A 21,700-nucleotide genomic window follows, 5' to 3' on the forward strand; every position below is an offset into this window, starting at 1 on the left:
ATCCACCTGCAGATGGTTGTTAGTCTTTGGTTAATGTCAGATATAATATGTATATAATCTTGCCAATGTTTTTAGTGCTTTTATGGAAGAATAGATTTAGAGAAGTCCTTTCTTCCCCATTCCAGAAGTCCCACTTTTCTAAGATCAGGCTTCCCCAGGTGTTAACTAATGAGGTATTTACTGGAAATAGGATTAAAGTAATGCCCTCATCATGGAGGTATTTGATTTTTTTAAAAAATTATTTATTTATTTGTTTATTTATTTTTAGAGAGGGGAAAGGAGAAAGGGAGAGAACCATCACTGTGTAGTTGCCTCTCACTTGCGCCCCCAACTGGGGACCTGACGTGCAACCTAGTCATGTGCCCTGACTGGGAATCGAATCAGCGACACTTGGCTTGCAGGCCGATGCTCAATCCACTGAGCCACAGCAGCCAGGGTCTGTTTTTTGTTTTTTTAAAAGCACACTTAAAGGAAGAAAAAACTTGCTTTAGGACCCATAGGAATTACTCCAAAATATTGGGGTGATGTAGGGCTGCCAGGACACAAATCCAGGCCCTGGTGCCCAGCGCAGCGACCTCTTGGCTGCTTCCCCTAGCAGCTGCCTCACACGGGAAAGGGAGCTGCCATGTTTCGAACCCTTCCTCTAAGCTGCAAGTTTCACACTCATTGTCCTCACAACTTACTATCAAAGAAAATTGTCTTATTTCCATTTTATAGATGAAGAAGCTGAGGCTCACAGAAGTCAAGTCACACATCCCAGGTTAGGACACTTATGGGTCTCTCCCCTGGGAGATGCTTTCCACCAGTACTGAGTCATGTGCCATGCCTTGCCCCCCTGCCACAAACACCAGCTGAGGGGGGCTCCCGGGTCAATTTCTCCTTTTATTCAGGAACCAGAGCTCCCATATAGGTCCCCCAAATCAAGACTGGCGAGGGCAAAGTCTGGTTGTGACTTCAGGGCTGGTAGTGTAGGACAGTCTCTCTCATGTGCTCAGCCGGATAGGGGACATAGGCCTGAGAGCCCGGAGCCCCACCCAGTCCACTGCAAGCCCAGTGTGTGTCTGTGCAGGACAGGAGGGCATGTCCCCAAATGCCCCAGCATCCTGACCAGCCCACAATTCCACCTGCTTTCACAGAATGTAACAAAGGAACATATTCATTACAATGTTATTCATAAAATAAGACAAGATTTATTTTGACACATAAAAAATTAGCAAGGAAATAAGCACAATGACAACAGTGCCCTATATGTGCTAAATCATCTTCAGATGCATGATCTTACTGGATCCTCACAAACCACGCTATGAGGTAAGTAACTCCTGGCTCACTTTACTGAGGACTTGTCAGCAGTGAGCCAGCTCCCACGCGGGACTGTAAACACTTCATGTAGATGCCTCCTTGCATCTGCCCAGCTCCTCAGTCCCCAAACAGGCATGGCTGTCACAGGCAAATGTAGATACCTTAACTTCCTCAACTATAAAACCAGGGGTTAGTCCGCCAATCTCTGAACAAAGATCCTCCTCATTGACATGTGTGGGTTCTTGGTGTTCCAAGAACCTTGGCACGTATGTGTGCCAGGGGTTGCTAGGCCAACGGTGGCTGTGCCAAGCAGCCAGCCAAAAGCCTTGAAAGCCCTGGGCGTGAAGAAACCTGGAGCTAAGCAGAGGGATGTCAAGCCCGCTGGGCACTGATGAGCCACTGTCTACAACCAGGTTCCCGTCAAAGAGATAATTCTGGTGTGGGCAGAAAGAGGGGCTCCTCCTTGTACCGCTGGCCCCAGCCTGTTGGGGAAGGGGAAGAGCCCTCTCTATGCTGTGCTCATTACCAACCAGCCTTTCTAACTTTTCTGCAGAAAGAAGGTGAACTGCCCCACCCCTCCCCTGCACCGCAGGGACCGACCGGCTCAGAGCGAGGCCCACTTTGCCACTCACACTAGAAGGCTTCCCCGAGTCCTCAGAGCAGGAGGGCCACGTGCCGGGACCACTGCTTCAATCTCCCAGCGACACATGGGGCACTTGGCTGTGTCCCTGAAGACTCGCCAGGCACAGCAGCTGCAGAAGTGTGTGTGGCCACAGGGGATAAGGCAGGTGTTGGCAGTACAGTGGAAGCAGATGGCACACTCCTCTCCTGCTGTGGATGGGAATGGAGACAATGCATATGGAGTCAAGGGGTGGGCAGTCACAGAACAGAGAACCAGGTAGTTGTACTGGGAAAAATATTACCTTGTGAGAAAATGCTCATAATGTAATCAAGTGAAAAAATTGGTAAGAAAGCCATGATGTACATTACATCTATATCATGAAATTCTGATGTAGAAAAAAAGAAAACAAAGCACCAACAATTTTCCATATATGTATGACTGGGAGGAAATTCATTAGGAAGTAATGGGTGATGTTTTCTCTTTTTATTTCCTTCTTTATCCCTTAATAATTTTCTTTTATTCCTATTTGGCAAAGCTTTTACTGTGAATGAGGATTGCTTTTCTAAAGCAGGAACAAAATAACATCATCTGCTCATGAATGGGCTCTTGTAACTTGTATGACAGCTGATGTTCTAGAAGGTAGAGCTGTTGAACTCCTTTTTTTTTTTCTTTTTTTTCCAACTGCACAGCCGCCATTACTTTTAGGTTCCAGTAGGCAGAGCCAAATCATTTGGCCTAAAGCCTGTGAGAGACTCTAAGGTAGACTTCCCTGAGTTCCCAGGTCTGGACCCCCTGGCTCCTGGGGCTGGAGGCCTGGGGGAGTCCCTGGTGCTGCTGGAAGCCACTCACCTTCAGGGTCACATGGTATCTCCTCAGGGATGGTGCAGTGCCAGGCTGTGCGGAAGGCCCTGGCTGCTGGATCTAGGACAGAGAGGGAGACGCAGGCCTGTTATAAGCAGAGCCAGGTGCCGCTGCCCCTCTCCCCTGAGGCAGTGCCCATCATCTTTCTTTTCTGGGCGGCGGTGCGTGCGCAGCTGGCAGATCTAACAGCCCCGTGCTGGCTGTTCCTCTCTCAGTTTAACCCAGCAGAGAATTCGTGGGACTGTGGACCCTTTTTCTTAAACTACCCTTCCTTTAGACACCTCCTCTCTACCCCACTGCCACCGCCTGAGTGGAGACCCTCAGCATCACTCAGCATGGAAATCCAGCAGCAAGTGGAGAAAACAGGTGCTTGGGCCCCGCCCCTCACCTACCAAATCAGGCTGTCCAGGGACGGGGCTCCAGCAGCTGCGCGACGAGCAGTGCTGGGGGGACCAGGGGCCACCAGCCCAGGAATGCCAGAATTTCTTCTTCTGGGTGTTTGTGTATCTGCTTGCTCCCCTGAAAGCCACGCCCCTTGCAAGCGGTGAGAGGGAGTCTTGTTTCCCACCCACTGACTTGCACGTCTCTCCCTCGCCCGCACAGGCTTTCTGCTCACTTCCACCCCTCACACTGTCTTCCCTTGGCTTGCCACCCTCGTCTCCTGTGAACTAACTCCTACTTAGACTGCAAAGCCCCACTCCAAAATTTCTTCCTCTGCGAAAGGTGATCCGTCCTTTGACTGCTGTTTGGGGTGTTGGTCATCTCTTCTTATTCTTTAGGGACAGGTTGCCCTTCCTAAGCCTGGGTTTTGTCCCCAGCTCACATCTTCATGCCTGACACTGGCAGATGCTGATGGAAAAACTGACAATATGAATGAATGGTTCTCCCCAAGGCTCTGGATACTGGTGGAATACCACCCCAGTGTCCACTCCCACCCCACCCCACCCCCCCGCCGCCAAGGGCGTTGCCTGGTCCAGGCGAATGGCCTCACCCAGCAGCTCGATGGCTTTGGTGGTCCCATACACGTCCATCACGGCCCAGAGCTGGGCACTCCTGGGTATGCCCTTGCGCAGCAGGAGTCTCTGGCCCCCATTGACTTGGGCACAGAGCCAGCCACGGTAGTTCACCCAGAAGCAAACCACATCCCCGGCCAGTGCGCAGCCATCGGGCAGCATCGCCGCCCACGTTGGGCTCTGCTGCTCCAGGTCCGGGCACAGGAAGGGAGGCAGGCTGGGCGCTGGCACGTGCGTGGGGTTCAGGCGCGTGAAGCCCACACGGAGGCCACCTTGCCAGCCACCTTCGTGCCCCCGCACACGCAGTGCCACGTGCTCCCCGGGCCTCACTGGCCTCTGGCTGAACACGATGCCATCGTGGAAAGTGTTAACTCTGCACGCAGTGGTCCGCTTCACGTCCAGGAACACCTGCACGCCCTTGGCCTCAGCGTGGAAGCGAAGGGTCTCCGGGGGCTCCTCAGTGTCTGCAGCGGGCAGGGGGATGTCCATGAGGGCGAGCCGGAACCCACCAGCTCATCTGACCATTTCGACCATTGCTTCATCCCCCCAGTCCCTCCCCCTCCACCCCAATGTCAAAGCATCCTGGGGCAACCTTGACCTTTAGGGAGAGGGCATTTCCACCATCCCCAGCTCCCTGGGGGCTCTCAGAAACCTGTTTAGAGCTGGCAAGGAGCTCACTTTGCCTATCTGGGATCTAAGTTCCTTCTGTGAAACCCCTCAAACTTTGGCTTCCCTCGCTGCAAGGTGGTTGTAAAAGTTAAAAGCACTGATGCCGCAGGTATAGGCTTTCAATACCTGGTATGGTTATATCCGGTTATATTGACATTACACAGAAAGAGCAGGCTTGAGAACATAGTTTTCCTATGGCCCTGGCCTTGTTTCACAGATGTGTTTGTTTAATGTGCACATCTAAAGTCTGTCTATATCTAGAGACAATCAGAAAGAGATGGGGCCAGTGACTGCTTTGCTCTGCTGATGGGTCCGCTGTATTTTCTCTTGTCTGACTTTCTTTTTTTTTTTTTTTTTTTGGATCTAATGAACTCTTTCAGTTTTATTTTGTCCTGGAAACACTTTCTCTGTCCTTCTATTCTGAATGACAATTTCGCTGGATAGAGTATTCGTGGTTGTAGGTTTTGGATTTTCATTACTTTGAATATTTCTTGCCAGTCCCTTCTTGCCTGTAGGGTCTCCCTTGAGAAGTCAGCTGATAGTCTAATTGGGACCCCTTTGTACATAATTCTTTTCTTCTCTCTTGCTGCTTTTAAGATTCTCTCTTTATCTTTAATTTTTGACATTTTGATTATAATGTGTCTTGGAGTGGTTCTTCCTGGGTCCAGTCTCTTGGGAACTCTCCTTGCTTCCTGGACCTGCAAGTCTATTCCCTTCCCCAAGTCTGGGAAGTTCTCCTTTATTATATTTTCACTCAATTTTTCAAGTTCTAGTTCATCTTCCTCACTCTCTGGCAAACCAATGATTCTTATGTTGGGCCTTTTATAGCTGTCCCAGAGGTTTCTGATCCTCTCATTGTTGCTTCCCATTTCCTCTCTCTGCATTGGTTGACTGCTTGTTCCTTCTCCATATTCCAATTTGTTGAAATGAACTCTGGATTTTTTTTCCTCACCATCTGTCTCGTATGTGGTTTTGTTCCTTTCGTTATGAATGTTTTTCGCTTCTTTCTTATCTTTTTCCTGCTCTTTTGTGAATTCTGTAAGCCACCTGATAACAATGGTCCAGAACTGAGCCTCTGACAGGTTTCTTATCTGTTCATCTGTCAGGTTCTCTATCTGTTGCCTGGTGAGCTGTGCCACCGGGATTTCTATAGTTGTCTGCCTCATTTTGACAGATGCGTTTTGTTTTCTTGGGCCGGCTGTAGGGGGCAGTGCCTGTGTACTCGTAATGACCCAGCGACCGGCGCCTGCCTGTCCGCGACCTATTTCGCAGCCCTGTGGTGCTTTCTTTGGGGGCGGGGGTCCAAGATGGATTCACACAGTTATTCCGCTAGGAGACCGGGATCCGTCCTCCCGCCCCCCTGGGCCTCACTGTTCAAGGCGATGTGGCGGCCGCTCTCCCCAGCGCTGGGGTCGCGCACTGCCAGGGGCTTGACTGCAGCCGGGATTTTTCGCCGCCCCGCCGCTGTCCCAGGTGCGACCGCAAACAGCGCTGCCCTCTTTAACTCTTACCTGCCCAAATGGCACCGCTGGTTTATAACTTCATATGTTGGGCTTCCGTGTAGTTTTATTTTCTGGAATCTCTAGTTATCCTTTGTTTTGAAGTAGTTGTATTCCTCTCTAGTTGTAGAGGGAGACCTAGTGTGTCCGTCTAAGCCTCCATCTTGGCCGGAAGTCTCTCTTGTCTGACTTTCTAATCTTCCCATGAAGAGCCTGTGTCACTTGTGAAGGCCAGGCCCCAGTAACGGCGACTTCCTTGCCCTGGGAGAGAGAGGGTCCTGGCAGCTCCCTTCGGGTCAGGGCACAGGCTGGAGAGGGGGTCCCAGGTCATCCCTTCAAGGCCTGGGGTATCCTTTGAAATCAAGGGGCTTCCTGACCTGACTACTTGGCAGTTTGGAAGGCAAAGGCGCTTACTGGGCAGCCCTTCCTCTCAACTCCAGCGGCCTGGGGGAGGCGTGCAGGAAGCTGGAGAAGCTTCCTGCCCAGACCTGCTCTTAGCCAGCTCCTCCAGCCTTATCACTTACCCTCCTTTCCTTCCTCCTCCCCTCCTGGCCCTACTCTTTCTGCGCTGGATGAAGGAGGCTGAAAATAAAAAGAGGTAAGTTCAATCTGAACCTGAGTCAGACCCCAGCCCAGAAGAGTCCCCAGGTACCTGAGTGTGAAGAGTTAAGTGCCCACCTAGGCAGGCAACAGGCTAGGGTGGGTGGGGGCAGTTAGGGGTTCCTAGTGTAACCAGCCAAAACCCACCTGGGTAGGTGGAGGCCACCACCCCCCCTCGCTTGGCTGGTTCACTGTCCATTCCTGAACTGGGGACTGGAGAGGAGCCCTGGAATGGGTTTGGTTAGGGTGGTGAGTGGCATTCAAGCCCTCCCCACAGACCACCATGTCCAGTGCTGCCACCACCCTGCCAGGCAGTGAGCACACAGCCTCCAGCTCTGCAGGGCAAGCTGGGGTTCAAAGAGAGGTGGCCTCAGCCCTGCCCAGTGCAGCCCTTACACGGAAAGGGCCCCACCTTGGGTTGGGAAAACAGGAGACCCCTCACATTTAGCTGCTTGGGCTGAGAGGGTAACTGCCGAGATGAGCTTGTCCTGGCTGGAAGCTGCCCCACCTTCCTCAGGAAGGATCAGTGGATGGAGTTTCCACTCTATTACCTTTCCAGCTGCCTGGACAGGGACTGACTCAGGCAGAATTGACTCTGGAGGCAGGATCGGGTTGGGTGGAGAAGGAGGAAGAAGGGGAGCCAGGGAGCCGGCTGGAAGGCAGTGTAAGGAGGAGGAGGAATGCCTAGGAGTGGCCTTGGTGGTTACATTAGTCCCTCAGCAGGTTTGGGGGGTGGGTGCCCTGGGGACTTCAGGAAAGCAGGCTTCATCCTGGACAGGAACTTGACAGTCTGCAAAGCTTGCCCGATGCACCTCAGCAGCTCCCAGCAGCCCGTGGGGACTATGTGCCCTCCACGATTAGAGGGCGGAGGGTGAGACACCGCCCCAGCTGTACAGGTCTCAGGCAGCTGGGGGCCTGGGGCACCCTCTTGTCAGCTGCATGCCCAGGCTCTCTGAACGAAGAACCTCACAGCCCCTCACCATGGCCCGAGGCTGGCTCCTGCGAGGTGCTGCTGGGAGGAAGCCTGCAGGACTGCATAGCCCCCCAGGGCCCACCCACTACTCTGCATAGGGCTCTGTGTTTGGAGCTGGCTCACAGAGGTGTAAGGCGTGTGGAAGCCCAGCCCACCCACCCACCCACACACTCCTGTGCTGCCTCCTCATGGCATGGCACCACCCACGCCTGGGATCCCAACACATTTGTCAAAGCGACAATGGTGGCTTGGCCCCTCTCCACCCCAGGCTCTTGGTGCCACCTGCTGTTGGTGTGGGAGCCCTCAGTGCTGTTTGGGAAAGGGGGCTGATGGGGGAGGTGGGCTTTTTGACTTGGAGGGAGGAGTAGCCAGAGAGGTGCAGTCATATCTCTGGAGGTAAAAGCCCAGGTTCTCTGTCTCTGCCCCTCACACCGAGGAATACTCTGGAGAGGTGCACCTCTAGGTTTCTGCTGGCAGCAGTCCTGTAAGCCAGCAGGAGGGCTGCAGAGGCTCAGCCTTCAGGTGAGGAAACTGAGGCTCCAGGGGAAAGTGATCTTCCCTGGGTCCCACAGCTCAGCTTTTACAACTGGAACCCCTAGTCTTCCATCAGATCCCCTAAACACTATTGCTTCCCATACAGCCAGTCTCCTCATTATATAACAGGGCTCAAAGGCAGCCAGGCCACATGTGTCAGCCGGTCACTATAGGGATGCCGGGCTTGATCACCGGCCTCTGCCGGATTCTTGAAGGGGCAGGAAGCTCACTGCCTCACTGCCGCACTGCAACAGCTCACCAGCCAGGTTGGCTCACAGCTGTACCAGAAGCTCTTGCTGAGTGATGTTTACACTGACCACACCTCTGCCTCCTGAATTTCTCCCCCAGCAATGACCTGAGACCCCTCTGCCTCTTGTATCCCTGTCTAGGGGCCAAGCATATGGCTCCTACTTACCAGCAGGGGAGCAGAGCTGGGCCCCCATTGGCCTGGGATCCTTGGGCCCAGGGTCCCTGGGTCTGGAAGGAATTGTCTGAAGAGACCAATAGACAGGTTTCTAGAGTGAGCTCCACTGGTCCCCTTGTTATGGTCTAAGATCATGTTACAGGGTTGATGATTAATTAGACGTTGCTGTCACGAGTTAAAATATCCAGGGAATTTCCTGGTGTTTCCTAGGGCAGTAGGTCTGTGAAGCTGGCTGGCCTGAAGGAAGCAGGGCCTGGGGTGGCCTGGGATGGCCTGGGATGGCCTGGGTGGGATTTAGGGTAGACATCTCACCCACTTCTGAGCAGTTGCTCCCAACGGCTGTGCATTGTAATTGCCTGAGGCACGTTAATAAGTACCTGTGCCCATACCTGACCCAGAGGCCCTGATTCCAGCAGCTTGGGGTGGGGGCCAGTGTCAATTATTTTTAAAAGCACCCCGGTTGAGCCCCAGCTGCTGTGACTCAGTGGATTAAGTGCCAACCTGTGAACCAAAAGTTCACTGGTTTGATGTCCAGTCAGGGCACATGCCTGGGTTGCCAGCCAGGCCCCTAGTTGGGGGCATGGAGGAGGCAACCAACTTATGTTTCTCTCACACATCGATGTTTCTCTCCCTCTCTTTCTCCCTCCCTTCTCCTCTCTCTAAAAAATAAATAAGTCTTTAAAAGCACCCCGGTTGATTCACAGGAGGCGCTTAATCCATGTTGCTGAAGTGGGCACCCCATGACTTGTGGAGTGGCCCGGCTCAGGTCTCCACAGAGAGGAGGCAAGGTAGGTGGAATGGAAGGGTGTGATTGCTCCCCTACATTTGCTGGAGCTGGAGTTCCACCTTCTAGAACCCACTCCCTAGTGTAAATTGTCCCCAGGAGGTCTGGCCAAAGGCCTGGCTCCCAGTGCATCAGCTGTAACAAAGAGGCCAGAGAACCTCTGTCCCTCCATTGCCACAGGGACACTGCGGCTGGGGGAGGCCAAGTGGCTGGCTCTAACTCAGCGCTTCTCACATTTTGACGCACACATGACTCTCCTGGGGAGTTTATTAAATGTGGATTGATTCAGAAGGTCTGGGTGTGCCTGACAGCACCATGCTTTATTAACAGGGTGGTTCTGTGGACCCCGCTTTGGAGAAAGGTCCTAGCTCAGTCTGGAGGCTTGTGAGTAGCCTGGTCTCCATCTCCAGGCTGAGCCCTCCTCAGAACCTTGAATCGAGGCCATGATTATGACTTCTCTGAACCTCACTAAAGGGACAGATACTCCCATGCAAATCCCTGGGGCAGCAGGGAGTAGTGGTGCTAGTGATGGGGCTGGGGAGGTGGTGGGTGGGAAAGGATGGGGGTTTGGAGACCCAGGCTCTACCTCCTGTGTTTCCTTGCTCTCCCTTGCCCTCTCTGGGCCCTGGTGCCCCCATGTGTAAAATAGGAAGCCAGGATGAGCTGATCCGTGGGACCCTTCCATCCCCAACATGCCATGACTTTGGTCTCGGTGATGGAGCATGACAGCAGCCTCGCCCCAAGTGACTTTAGAAGATGTCGGCTGCCACCCTGAGCCTTCTTCTCTTCCACACCATGCACACTACCAGGCTCCCTCAGTCTCTCCTCTAGAAGCAAAGGTCAGAGGCAAACTGGCGAGAGGCCAGTAGCATTCACCACGAGTCCAAGGTTGATGGTTTCAGCCGGTCCAGCCTGAGGCAAGGGCCCATGGTTTATGGTCCTGCCAGCCCAGCCTGGGGGATCCAGCCACAGGGAGTCCCCTTCTCTCTGGGTGCTGTGGGACCCAGAGATCCCACCTTTTCCCTCCTCTCCTACCCTTCTGAGCATTGACTCGTTATCAACGTCTTCCGCATTCACCTGTGCTGACACACAGTGGGAAATTTATGGGTAGTTGCTGACTGGTAGCCCTAGTGTGAGGCGGAGCCTGCCCCACGAAGAGCCTGCACCCTTCCCTCCCCTCCAGGCCACCAGTATCACAAGGCTGTCCTAAAGGTTCCAAGAAGACAGTGACTCCTTTGCAGGAGGGCAGCCTCCGTGATTGAGGTGACCCCTGGTGGCTGTTATCAGTACTGCAGGATGTACTGAGGCCCTCAAAGCTTCTGAGGCCTCTGCACCTCCTTCCTGACCCTGCAGCTCCCCACATCCCTCCCTCCCTCCAAGTGTCCCCTCACTGGCAGGCAGTTTGCCCAGGACCCCACCAGTTCCAAGGGCTTTCACAGAGGCCAGCCCCTGAGGTGCCTGTGGCACTGTGAGAAGCTGCTGAACGGCTGTTTTTGTCCCCACCATACAGCTGAAGAAGCTGAGGGATTGTCCAGGGTTTGTGCCAGCCTGCGACTGAGCAGAAGTGGAAAGCCACAGGCCCCTAGCCCAATCTGGGACACCGGCAGCCCAGCCCCTGTGTTGTCTGCTGTCAGAGCTCTGGTACCCCGCCATGTTGTACTTACCCAAGTTCAACTGTTCCCACCAGACCAAAACCTCAGAGGGCAGGGGGCTGCCGTGCCTGGAAACTTGGCCCTATAATAATGAGGGTCACGCTCACAGTGGATGGTTGGCAAGAATTTGTGGGGACCAAAGTGCAGTGTGGCAGTTTGACAATTGCCCACCTGCCTACCTGATGATGACCCAGTGATTCCACTCCTAGGTGAATATCTAGCAGGCTCAGATGCCAGTGTCTACGGAGACTGCTACAGGACTGTTCAGGGTGGCGTTGTTCATGACAGCCCCAGACTAGAGCCAACCCCATCGTCAATCTCTCAGAGGCGGGGGTGCTGCCCTTAAGTGGTTTTTTGTTGCAACTGCACCACAGTCTGGGCTCCCTCCTCTGTCCAGTCTCATGTCCGCAGGTGTGGATCCCCAGAATGCTCCCTAATGAGTTCCATCAGTGACCTCTGTGTTGGGGCTGCTCCCTGTGGCACCTAACCTACCACTCCCACCAAAAGAGCATGGAAATCGTCATGTCATCACACCACTGCAAAAAAAACAAACAAACAAAAAAAAAAACCCCACAAATTACTGCTACCCACAGCAACGTGGTTGAACCCTGCCGGTGTGATCCAGAGGAGATCCAAGCAGCACCCACCACATGCTTCCATTTATATGAAGCTAAGACACAGGAAAACTAATCTGTGCCATTAGGAGTCAGGATAGTGCTCACCTTCTGGAGGGGCACACAGGAGCCTCTGGGGTGCCGGCAGTGTTCGCGTCTTCACCGAGGTATGTGTACGTATATGGAAAAATCCACTCAGGTGGACCCTTAAGTCTCATGTCAATTGCACATTAATTATGTATTAGCTAAACTGCCTTCCAACTCTAAAATTCTAATTCTGAGTAAGCTGGTGAATGATAGAAAACCTGCCCTGGAAGCCAGATCGCTTAGCCAACACTGACGCCACGTGGGAAAAAATGGAACTGACCCTTGGTCCCACATACTGGAGGAAAACAGGGCCACAAAGGCTCTCCCACCTGCCTCCCCGGCACTTGCTATCCTTCATATCCACTCACTTCCTACCCATGAGCCCCCTAACAGCTGTGGAGGTCCACCACATCCTCTAGGTCAATAGCTGGATCCATACCCTGGGCCTTGGGGGCCAGAGGGCAGGAGAAGAAGGCCAGGGTGTGCCAACAAAGTAGTCAGCCCCTAGTTAAGTCCGTGAGGCTACTTTCACCTTGCTGGCCTGTCCAGATCTTCCTGGGCCCTGGTTCTGCTATGCCCCTCCACTGCCCTGAGTTCCCTGGTTCCTGCCTTGCCAGCAACCAGATCATCCCCCTCTGGTGTGAGTGTGGAGCCTGCTAGAGAAGGGTTTAGGGGAGGGGAGCCCACCTGGCTGCTCAGAGGTGAGGGAAGGGGAGAGGCCTCTCCCCTTTTCTGTTTTTCTTCTTCCTGTGCCCCACTCCTCCCATATACATCTGTCAGAGGGTTGGTTCTGGGAAGACTGTGGCATCCTTGCTGGGTGTGTGTGTGTGTGTGTGTGTGTTCAACAGAAATTGACTGAGTATCTACTGTATGCCAAGAACTGTCCCATTTCTGGGTAGCCCGAGGGCGAAGAAAATCCAGTTCTTGTTCCTCAGTCAATTCAAGTCCACCCTGGTACATAGGTAAGTGCTACAAAAGGGCCAAACTGAGCACGGGGAAACCATGGGTACAGAGAGGGGTTGTTATGCCCAGGGGTGGGTGGAGGTTTTGTGGAGCAGCAGATCTCAAAATTGATCCTGAAAGGATAATCGGGCTTCCAAGAACAGGAAAGCAAGGAAAGGCATATCAGGGAAAAGGAATGGCATATGCAAAGGTATAGAAATGTAATCAGGCACAGTTATGTCTGGTTGTATCAGTTAAGATTAGGATTATTTGCATATAGCAGAATATCCAAAAGAATAATGGCTTAAACAAGAGGTGTTCATTTCTTTTTAACATAAAATAAGTTGAAAATAGACAGTCCAGGGTAGCCATGCAAGCTCAGGAGCCCAGATTCTCTCCACTTTCTTCTTTTTAAGATATTATTTATTTATTCATTTATTTTTAGAGAGAGGGGAAGTGAGGGAGAAAGAGAGGGCAAGAAACATCAATATGTGGTTGCCTCTCGCATGCCCCCAACTGGGGACCTGGCCTTGAATCCAGGCATGTGCCCTGACTAGGAATTGAACTGGCAATCCTTTGGTTTGCAGGCCAGCACTCAATCCACTGAGTCACACCAGCTAGGGCTCTACTTTTCTGATCCACCATTCTAGCACTGGCCTTTATACCCAAGGTCACTTTATGGACCAGAAGGGTTGTTGGAGCTCCATCCAGCACATTAGCATTCCAGGCATCAGGAAGGAGAAAAACCCAAAAGAGCATTCCTCTCAAGTCAGTTCCCAATTAAGCAGACTTGCTAGAGGGCTTACGTAACACTTTTGTTGACATCTCTGGTCAAAATTTTGTCAGGTGGCCACAACTAATTACACTAGTCTTTACTGGGGGAGCAGCTAAAAATTGAGGTTCTATAATTGAGGAAGAAGGAGACATGGATATTGGCTGGGCAGCTAGCAGTGTCTAGCCCAGTGACAGAGTGGAATAGTGTCTTCCAGTGTGTAGAGGAAGGTTACAGTAAAGAACTGAGCCACAAAGGCCATGCTAAGGAGGTTTTGGAGTTTATTCTGTAGAACTGGAAATTGCTGAAGGATTCTGAGCAGGACTCTGGAATTAAAGGGTCAGGGACAATGTGCTTTTGGGAGAGATCTATCAGGCAGGGGACTGCGTGCAGGTGAGAACTGTTAGATTATAAACTGGGGACACCAGGAGTAGGTACTGCAGGAATAAATCAGGCCACAATGGAAAGCCAAAGCTAAGTCCTGGAGACAGTGGGCGAGGATGCCGGGTACCAGGGAGGGGCTGAGAGCAAGCCTAGGTTCAGGATATCAGTCTGGAGCAGCAGCAAGCCATCAAGGCAGATGGCTGAAGGGCACCTGGGAATCCGCAGGAAGCTTAGCGGAGAGGACAAGTCTGGGGATACAGATGTGGAAGTCACCAGTCATACTGAGGTGGATAAGATCAGCTGGCGGGATGTCCAGTTGTTGAGCTGGAGGAATTTGATAGGCCCTCCAGAGTTACTAGTCCAGGAAGACAGTGGAGTGGGTAAGTGCACAAATTTTGGAGCCAGACAGAGCTGGGTTCAAATCCTGGCTTTACCACCTAACAGCCATGAACCCTTGGACCAACTGGTTGCTCTTTCAGAGCCTTAGTTTTTTCATCTGCAAAATGAGAATGAAGAGGCCCACCTGAGTGGGTAAGAGATTAGCCCAGGAAATTGCACTCTCTGTAAACACCAACTCTTACCAATAAAGGGGTTGCCTTCCTGTTACTGGAGGGGACATCAGGGCCTTTCTTGGGGCCATGTGTGTGCCCTACAGCCTTCCCACTAGAGCCCTGTGTGGGATGGCTGGGAAGTGAATCAGGGGCACAGTGCACCTCGCAGGCTCTGAGGACCTCTGACCCCGCAGAGCCAGATCTCCCGCAGGAGTGTCAGCAGCTCACACTGGAGGCCTGTGGGTGAGTTATTATGCATTTGCCAAGAAGTGGTCCAGCACCCTCCATGGGCTCTGCAGAGATGATTCCAGGGGGACTCAGTCCATTTTGGAAATTGAGAAAGACAATAATTGATGGGCAGAGGGAGAGGGGCCATCCAGCTGTTAGGAGCAGAGCAGTGGCTCAGACATGTGAGGCATGTCTGCGTGAGCTCAGCTGTGAAGTGTGGGCGAAGTCCAGCCAGGAAGAAAGGCTGGCCTGGAGGCTGGGTAGACAGTATCCCCACCCTACCCCAGAAACCTGGCACCTCCTTTGCCTCCAAGGCTGGTCTAGCCCTTATCCCCATGATGATTCGGGACTAAACTTTGGAGAAACCAACATAAGCAGGGCAAGCACAGGATAAAGGCCCTCAAAGGACATTGGTAAGGGACATCAGAGTCAGGGTAGGTGCTAGGAACATGGCATTCTGGAGGGCTGCGAGGGAGGAGTGGAAGGTGACCAGGCCCATCTCACCTGGTGTTGGGGGGATGACAGCTGGGAAGAGGCCACTGTGTTCTTTGAGGAGGAAGTCAGTGGTGGATGGGGCCAAAGGAGGGGTGGAGGCAAAAGCCAGGGGCAGCTGCTTGAGAAGTGAGTGTGTATGAGTGAGTATATCCTACAGGCCGTGAGTGTAGCGGCAAGTGACCGAGGCACAAAATGGCTCAGTCTATCAATAGAGGTTCATTTCCTTCAAAGCACAAGTCTGGGATGGGGTACTCCCCTCTGCCAAGCTGTCATGGGCCAGGCCACTCTACTGTTGCTTATCTTTGGTGGGGTAATACCCCCTTTCATGTGTCCCATAGCCACATCCAGCCAGCAGGAGAAAGGGGCCAGGCCAGGGCATGGCTGGGAAGGCTCACCGGGCCCCTTCCTTCAGCCCGCATCCCACTGGCCAAAGCTTAGCTACAGAACTAGGAAATGTAACCTTTGCTCTGGACAGTCCTGTGTCCAGCTAGAAATTGGGGTGGGCTGTTATTATGAGATGAAGGAGAGAATGGATACTGGAGAAAAACAGGAGGGTGGTAGCCAGAGGAGCAGGGGTGAAGAAAGGCAGGCAGTGAGCGTGAGAGGCTGGTGAGCGCACATACAGGCCTCATGAGTGCACCCCGTGTGTGCACCGGCTGGGCATCCAGCCAAGCACCCTCTGTTGTGAGGTGGTGTAGGTGGGTGGGGAAGGAGCTATGGTTGCTGAGAACCAGCTCTGACCTTTCCAGCAGAATTTTTTAGGATTCCCTAGAGGTCCTTCTGGCCCCACAGCAAAGCCAAAATAGCACAGAAACTAAGAAATATCTTCTTTCCACTCCTTTTGGCCATTGTATTGTGTCCAGTGCCTGGACCATGGGCACTGTCTCTAGGCCAGGAGGGACCTCCCCTAGGGCCTCCTGACACTCCCTCCTCTGTGTAGCAAGGCTGGGACTCTAAATGTTGGGCGCCAGAGAGTGCTCCAGCCTACTCTGTCTGCTCGGGGGCCTCTCCTCCCCACTTGAGCTTTGAGAAACTAGATAAGAATGGTCCCCTTCCCAGGGCTTACACTCCCTCATCAATGGGAGCAAACCTGTAGGAAAGTAGTTTGGGTACTTGTCCTTCCTCTGCAAGCGCAGACCTGGTATAGTTTCCCATCTACACCAAGTGAAAGAACAATGCAGAAGGACTCGAGCCCACTACTGCCTTTACATTGGATTGGCTTTGGCTATGCAGCACTGGTTGCTTCTGGTGAGATCATTGGCTATGCAAAAGCAGGTAGTGTCCCACTCCTGGCTGCCGGGCTCCTCTTTGGTGGTGTAGCAGGCCTGGGCACTTATCAGCTCTCTCTGATACATCTGGCACCTTGGCTAGCTTTGTGGGAATGAGATTCTACCACTCTGGAAAGTTTATGCCTGTGGGCTTAATTGCAGGTGCCAGTTTCCTGATGGTTGCCAAACTTGGAATTAGTGTATTCAATAGACCCCATCAGTCATAGTCATGTTCCAGCCTGGTCTCTTAAAGAACTTTAAAACTTAAATACTTTTAGTATATTAAGAGAAATAAGTGCAGCATTTTCACATATGCTGACATTTTACTTTAAAAAAGTACTGAACTTTTCAGAGAAAAATATTGGTCATTATTATTACAACCTTAAATAGATGGGTAGCATATAGCATAAGAGTTTATTATTATAATACCCTCGTAAAATTTGATTCTTGTATGTTGATGTTATTTCTTTTTTCTGTATTTTTACATAAAGTCTCAAGGGGTAAAATGTTATGTGTCAACACTGGGGATTCTGTCACCCCCACACCCTACTTAGAGGAACATTGTGGAAAAAAATCTCTTATGAGATTTGGGATATCTGTTCTTTTGCTTACCTTAGAGCTTAGACCTACTTTGAAATTATGATAAAGGAAATATCAATGGAAATAAAGTTTACTATAAATTTTATAGAAAATAAACTGGAGCCCTGGCTGCCGTGGCTCAGTGGATTGAGCGTCAGCCTGCGAGCCAAGTGTCGCTGGTTCGATTCCCAGTCAGGGCACATGACTAGGTTGTATGTCAGGTCCCCAGTTGGGGGCGTGAGTGAGAGGCAACCACACAGTGATGTTTCTCTCCCTCTTTCTCCTTTCCCCTCTCTCTAAAAAAATAAAATAAAATAAATAAAAACAAACAAACAAATTAAAAAAAAGTTACCAGGAAGGCTCTCATGATATCATACTTATTGAGCACCTTTAGTTTAAAAAAAATAAATAAATAAACTGGATAAAAACCAACCAACCCAAGGGATAAAGGGGTTAACAATAGGGTGTCTTTGTCTTCCTGGGCTCTGTGCCTACTGACTTCTGGTGCCTCTGTCTGCTGCTCATCAAGGGTGGCAGTATCTATCAGAGGGAAGGAAGACAGTGCTCTCAAATTCCATCTTAGTGGACCTAAGTTATCCTGAGAGTTGATTTCCAATGGGTCTATGGGCAGCTAAATACAGCACTTCAGGCACCATGTGTGCATACAAATAGTCTGCTCTGCGCCCTTCCTTCTTCCCATTTGTAAGAGCACATGTATCTATCCTTGGTTATGTCTTCACTGGGGACGTCGTTAAAGCATTTTTTCGGTCAGACAGTCAGCAAACATTTCCTGGGGCCTACGATGTGTCAGCCCTATGCTAAGTACCATTAGTGCCACAACACAGAGGTGGATCTCTGCCACCTACTGGCTGTGGGACTTGGGGACATTACAAATAGGAAACATGAGGTTCAAGGTTGAGTAACTAGTATAGGTTGAACCAGGACTGATTCCAAATTCTCCACCCTTTGACAAGTTCCAAAGATAATTGGGCTCCAGGGTGAGAGCCCTGAAGGCATATGAAAAGTGTGCAGAGTTGTATAGGCACTTGGCAGTGGGTACATATTTTTAGTACTGCATTTCTTTGTTTTCAGGGCTGCTCCAGATAGTTGAGGTGGCTTCTGGGTAAGTGAGGACTGTAGCACCTACACATGGTCTCTCCATGGGAGTATCCACAGAGTGAATGTTCCAAGAGACCGAGTGGAAGGTGCATGAGGTTGTTTGAGACAAGTCACGAATGTATCTCAGATTCAGGGAGAGAGGAACTAGTTGTCACTTTAAAAAAATAATTTTTTAGCCCTGGCTAGCATGGCTCAGTGAACTGAGTGCCGGACTGTGAACCAAAGGGTCGCCGGTTCCATTCCCAGTGAGGGCACATGCCTGGGTTTTGGGCCAGGCCCCCAGTTGGGGGCATGCAAGAGGCAACCAAACATTGATATTTCTCTCCTTCTCTTCTTCCCTCCCTTCCCCTCTCTCTAAAAATAAGATAAATAAAATCATTAAAAAAATTAAAAACCCAGTAGAAAATAAAATTATGTAGCATAACTTCCTTTAAAAAAATAGTAACTTTTTTTTTTTTTTCACACGGGCAGGCAGGGTGGTGAGCGGGCCAGCCATGAAGATGACTGTGTTCTTCAAAACACTTTGAAATCATTGGAAGAAAACCACAGCTGGAATCTGCCTGCTGACATGGGCGGGCCATTGGCTGTACAGAAAACACTGTGATAACCTGCTAAGGAGAGCAGCCTGTCAAGAAGCTCAGGTGTTTGGCAATCAACTCATTCGTCCCAATGTGCAGGTGAAGAAGGCGACTGTCTTCCTCAACCCTGCAGCTTGCAAAGGCAAAGCAAGGACTCTATCTGAAAAAAAAATGCTGCCCCGATTTTACACTTACCTGGCATGGATGTGACTGTTGTTAAAACAGATTATGAGGGCCAAGCCAAGAAGCTGCTGGAGCTGATGGAAAACAGATGTGATCATTGTAGCCGGAGGAGACGGGACGCTGCAGAAGGTTATTACTGAAATTCTTCGAAGGGCAGATGAGGCCACCTTCAGTAAGATTCCCATCGGCTTCATCCCACTGGGACAGACCAGTAGCTTGAGTCAGACCCTCTTTGCTGAAAGTGGAAACAAAGTCCAACATGTTACTGATGCTACACTTGCCATCGTGAAAGGAGAGACAGTCCACTTGATGTCTTGCAGATCAAGGGTGAAAAGGAACAGCTTGTGTTTGCAATGACTGGCCTTCGTTGCGGATACCTCAGAGATGCTGGTGTCAGAGTTAGCAAGTACTGGTATTTTAGGCCTCTAAAAACCAAAGCAGCTCACTTTTTCAGCACTCTGCTGGAGTGGCCTCAGACGCATCAAGCCTGACTCTCCTACACGGGACCTAAAGCACGACCCCCCAGTGTTGCAGATGAGACTCCTCCTCGGCCCTCTCTGTACCAGCGGATATTGGGATATTGCGAAGGCTCCCGTCATACTGGGCGCAGCTGCCGGACGCCCGTGGCCAGGAGGGGGCCCCGAGGTCTGGCGGGACGTTCAGCTCTCCACCATTGAACGGTCCATCACGACTCAAAACAGCCAGCCTGACCTGACTAGCACAGAAGACTTTATGAACACCTGCATTGAACCCGCAATGTCAGCAAAGGAGACTTCGCAACTATAGGGAGCAGAAAGGTGCGAGATCCCAGGCTGCCTGCCGAGGGCACGGAGTGTCTCCAAGCGAGCCGGTGCGCCCTACTTCCCCCCGAGGGCACGGGGGGCTCCGTGGACAGCGAGGAGTACGAGGCGATGCCGGTGCATGTGCAGCTGCTGCCCGGCAAACTGCGGTTCTTCTGTGACCCGAGGAGGAGGGAGCAGCTGCTGCCGAGCTCAGCCCCGTGAGCGCCCGGAGGCTGTGCACCCGAGGCTGCCTGAGGCCGCCAGAGGGACCAAAGGCGACAGTGGCCTCACCTGCCCCGAAGCTTACCTGCCTTCTCCATTAGCGAATGCTTTGCCTTGTGTGACAGCTGCTCCCTTCTCTGGCCAGTTCAAGGACGTTCGCACTCTCAACGGATGTTCCCCCAAATGCAACGGCAGTGGCACGGGTAGCCTCGCTCCTCCATTCCTGTCCATCCCGTGACCACCCGAGGCCCTTCCACCGTGAGCTGGCCCCGGGCTCCCCAGTGGGTGCTGCTGCTCGGTGACCTCTGACCCTTACTTGTTTCAGTGTGAGCCTCAATCCAGACATGTGGGTGAGGTGTTTCCCTCTTCAGCCATGGCTGAAATACTGTAAAATACTAGTTTGTTTTTTATAGTGTTTCTTAAATGTTGGTTTGCATGATGAACCATCTGGGGTGCATGCTGGTAACTGACCTGGGGTCCCACCCACACCTAAATAACTCAGCCCGGGTGGAGCCCAGGAATCTTCATTTTCTCTAAAAAGTAGCCGCCCTACCCCGGTGATTTTCCTATAGGCGGCCCCCCAGCCCCACCTGGACAACAGGGCTGAATATTCTGACAAACCATGTATCGCGTCGCAGTTTTAAGTTGTCATCTAAAATTTTCATGGGAAGTTAGAGTTGCCAAAGTATGTATTTTCTGCTGTCCTGTAAATATCGATATTTTAAAATACAAATGTTACTTCACTCTTTTAAACATATTTAGTGTGATTTAAATACACAGTTTGACACTCATCACCCATTTACAAAAAAATTAAGTTCTTTAAGAAAAAAAAAGTAATTAAAAAAAAATCCTCACCCAAGGATATTGACTCTAGAGAGAGGGAGAGAGAGAAAGAGAAACATTGGTGTGAGAGGGTCAGTAAGGCCCTGCCCACCCCTGAACCACATGCAACTCTGTCCAGCCACCTGAAAAGAGGGCAGGATGCAGGTTGTGAGCCTATTTTTCACATGTAATTTCACTGTCTTCACATCAACACCAAGTGATAATAAGCATTCCCATTTTACAGATAAGGCGAGTGAAGCCCAGAGGCCAAGTGGCACACCCAAGACCACACAGTATGGGGCAGGGCTGGAAGATCCTTTCCTGTCACTGAAGATGGGGACTGTGCCTCAGGCACAGCACCAGCCGCCATCTCAGCCAAGGGGGTGAGTGACTGAAGCAGCAGGGTTCAAAGCAGAGGGTACAGGGCCCTGTAGGGTGGGGTGCCTGGGTGCCACCTTCCCCCGTCTGCGGCTGCCTCCTCCACAGCCAACAAGAGCCAGCGCCATGAGCTCCAGCTCCCATGGGCTCTCTTCACTTTAGGGTATCCCCTCCACTCCTCAATCTGGGGCCTGTCAGAAAAAGCTTCCCAGAATACACCAGGCCAAGACACACCCCAAACCTGCACCCTTCCCCTCCCCCCTACATTTGCTGGGAATCCAGGGCCTTCCCAGCTTTCTCCCCAAGCCAGGGGACCCCAGGCTATCCTGCCTCCCCTGTCTCCCAGCTGGCCCTCTGGCATGGTTGTGCACCGGTCCTGGGCTGTGTGCAGGGTGCACAGGACAGGTGGGGGTGGGATGAGATGTTGGGAAGGCTGTGTCCAAGCCCTGCTCTTTGTCTGCCAGAAAAGACGCAACAAACTCAAATAAAGATAGCAGTCAGGCTCCAGTGGACCAGGAGTCCTCGTTTGGTGCAGGTTTCCCCGGCTGTGCCCGCTGGTATGAGACAGCAGCCAATCATAAAGAAACCAGCTCCTTTGGAGGACTTGGTTGGGACAGGCACTGTAGATTGATGCCAATCTGACCCATCTCTACGTTGGCATGTGTAGAATACGCGATGCTCCAAACTATAACCCCATCCCCACAGAGAGCAACCATCAGCTCCGCAGAGCTCCTTCCACAGCTACAGCAAATAGTGGCTGTGTTTC

At 51.7% G+C, this 21,700-nt stretch overlaps 1 protein-coding gene and 2 pseudogenes across 2 annotated transcripts; 2 read left to right on the top strand and 1 right to left on the bottom strand.

Moving 5' to 3' along the window:
• Positions 1-1,167: 1,167 nt before the first annotated feature.
• NEURL3 (neuralized E3 ubiquitin protein ligase 3) lies at positions 1,168-8,629 on the bottom strand. Its single transcript, XM_090280761.1, has 5 exons — positions 8,486-8,629; positions 6,488-6,545; positions 3,774-4,259; positions 2,771-2,842; positions 1,168-2,130 (listed from the first exon to the last, which is right to left on the bottom strand). Exons 1-5 carry the CDS (start codon positions 8,627-8,629, stop codon positions 1,928-1,930), a joined length of 963 nt encoding a protein of 320 aa, XP_090136887.1. The 3' UTR covers positions 1,168-1,927.
• LOC150006549 (acylglycerol kinase, mitochondrial-like) lies at positions 6,456-20,308 on the top strand (annotated as a pseudogene). The gene is made up of 3 exons (XR_016511950.1): positions 6,456-6,561; positions 9,199-9,282; positions 18,441-20,308. The product of XR_016511950.1 is annotated as an acylglycerol kinase, mitochondrial-like (transcript).
• On the top strand, positions 16,179-16,498 carry LOC150006550 (transmembrane protein 14C pseudogene; annotated as a pseudogene).
• Positions 20,309-21,700: the final 1,392 nt, after the last annotated feature.

Source organism: Furipterus horrens, unplaced genomic scaffold (genome assembly GCF_987537825.1).
Source record: "Furipterus horrens unplaced genomic scaffold, mFurHor1.1.pri manual_scaffold_6, whole genome shotgun sequence".
In the NCBI taxonomy this organism is placed as follows: domain Eukaryota; kingdom Metazoa; phylum Chordata; class Mammalia; order Chiroptera; family Furipteridae; genus Furipterus; species Furipterus horrens.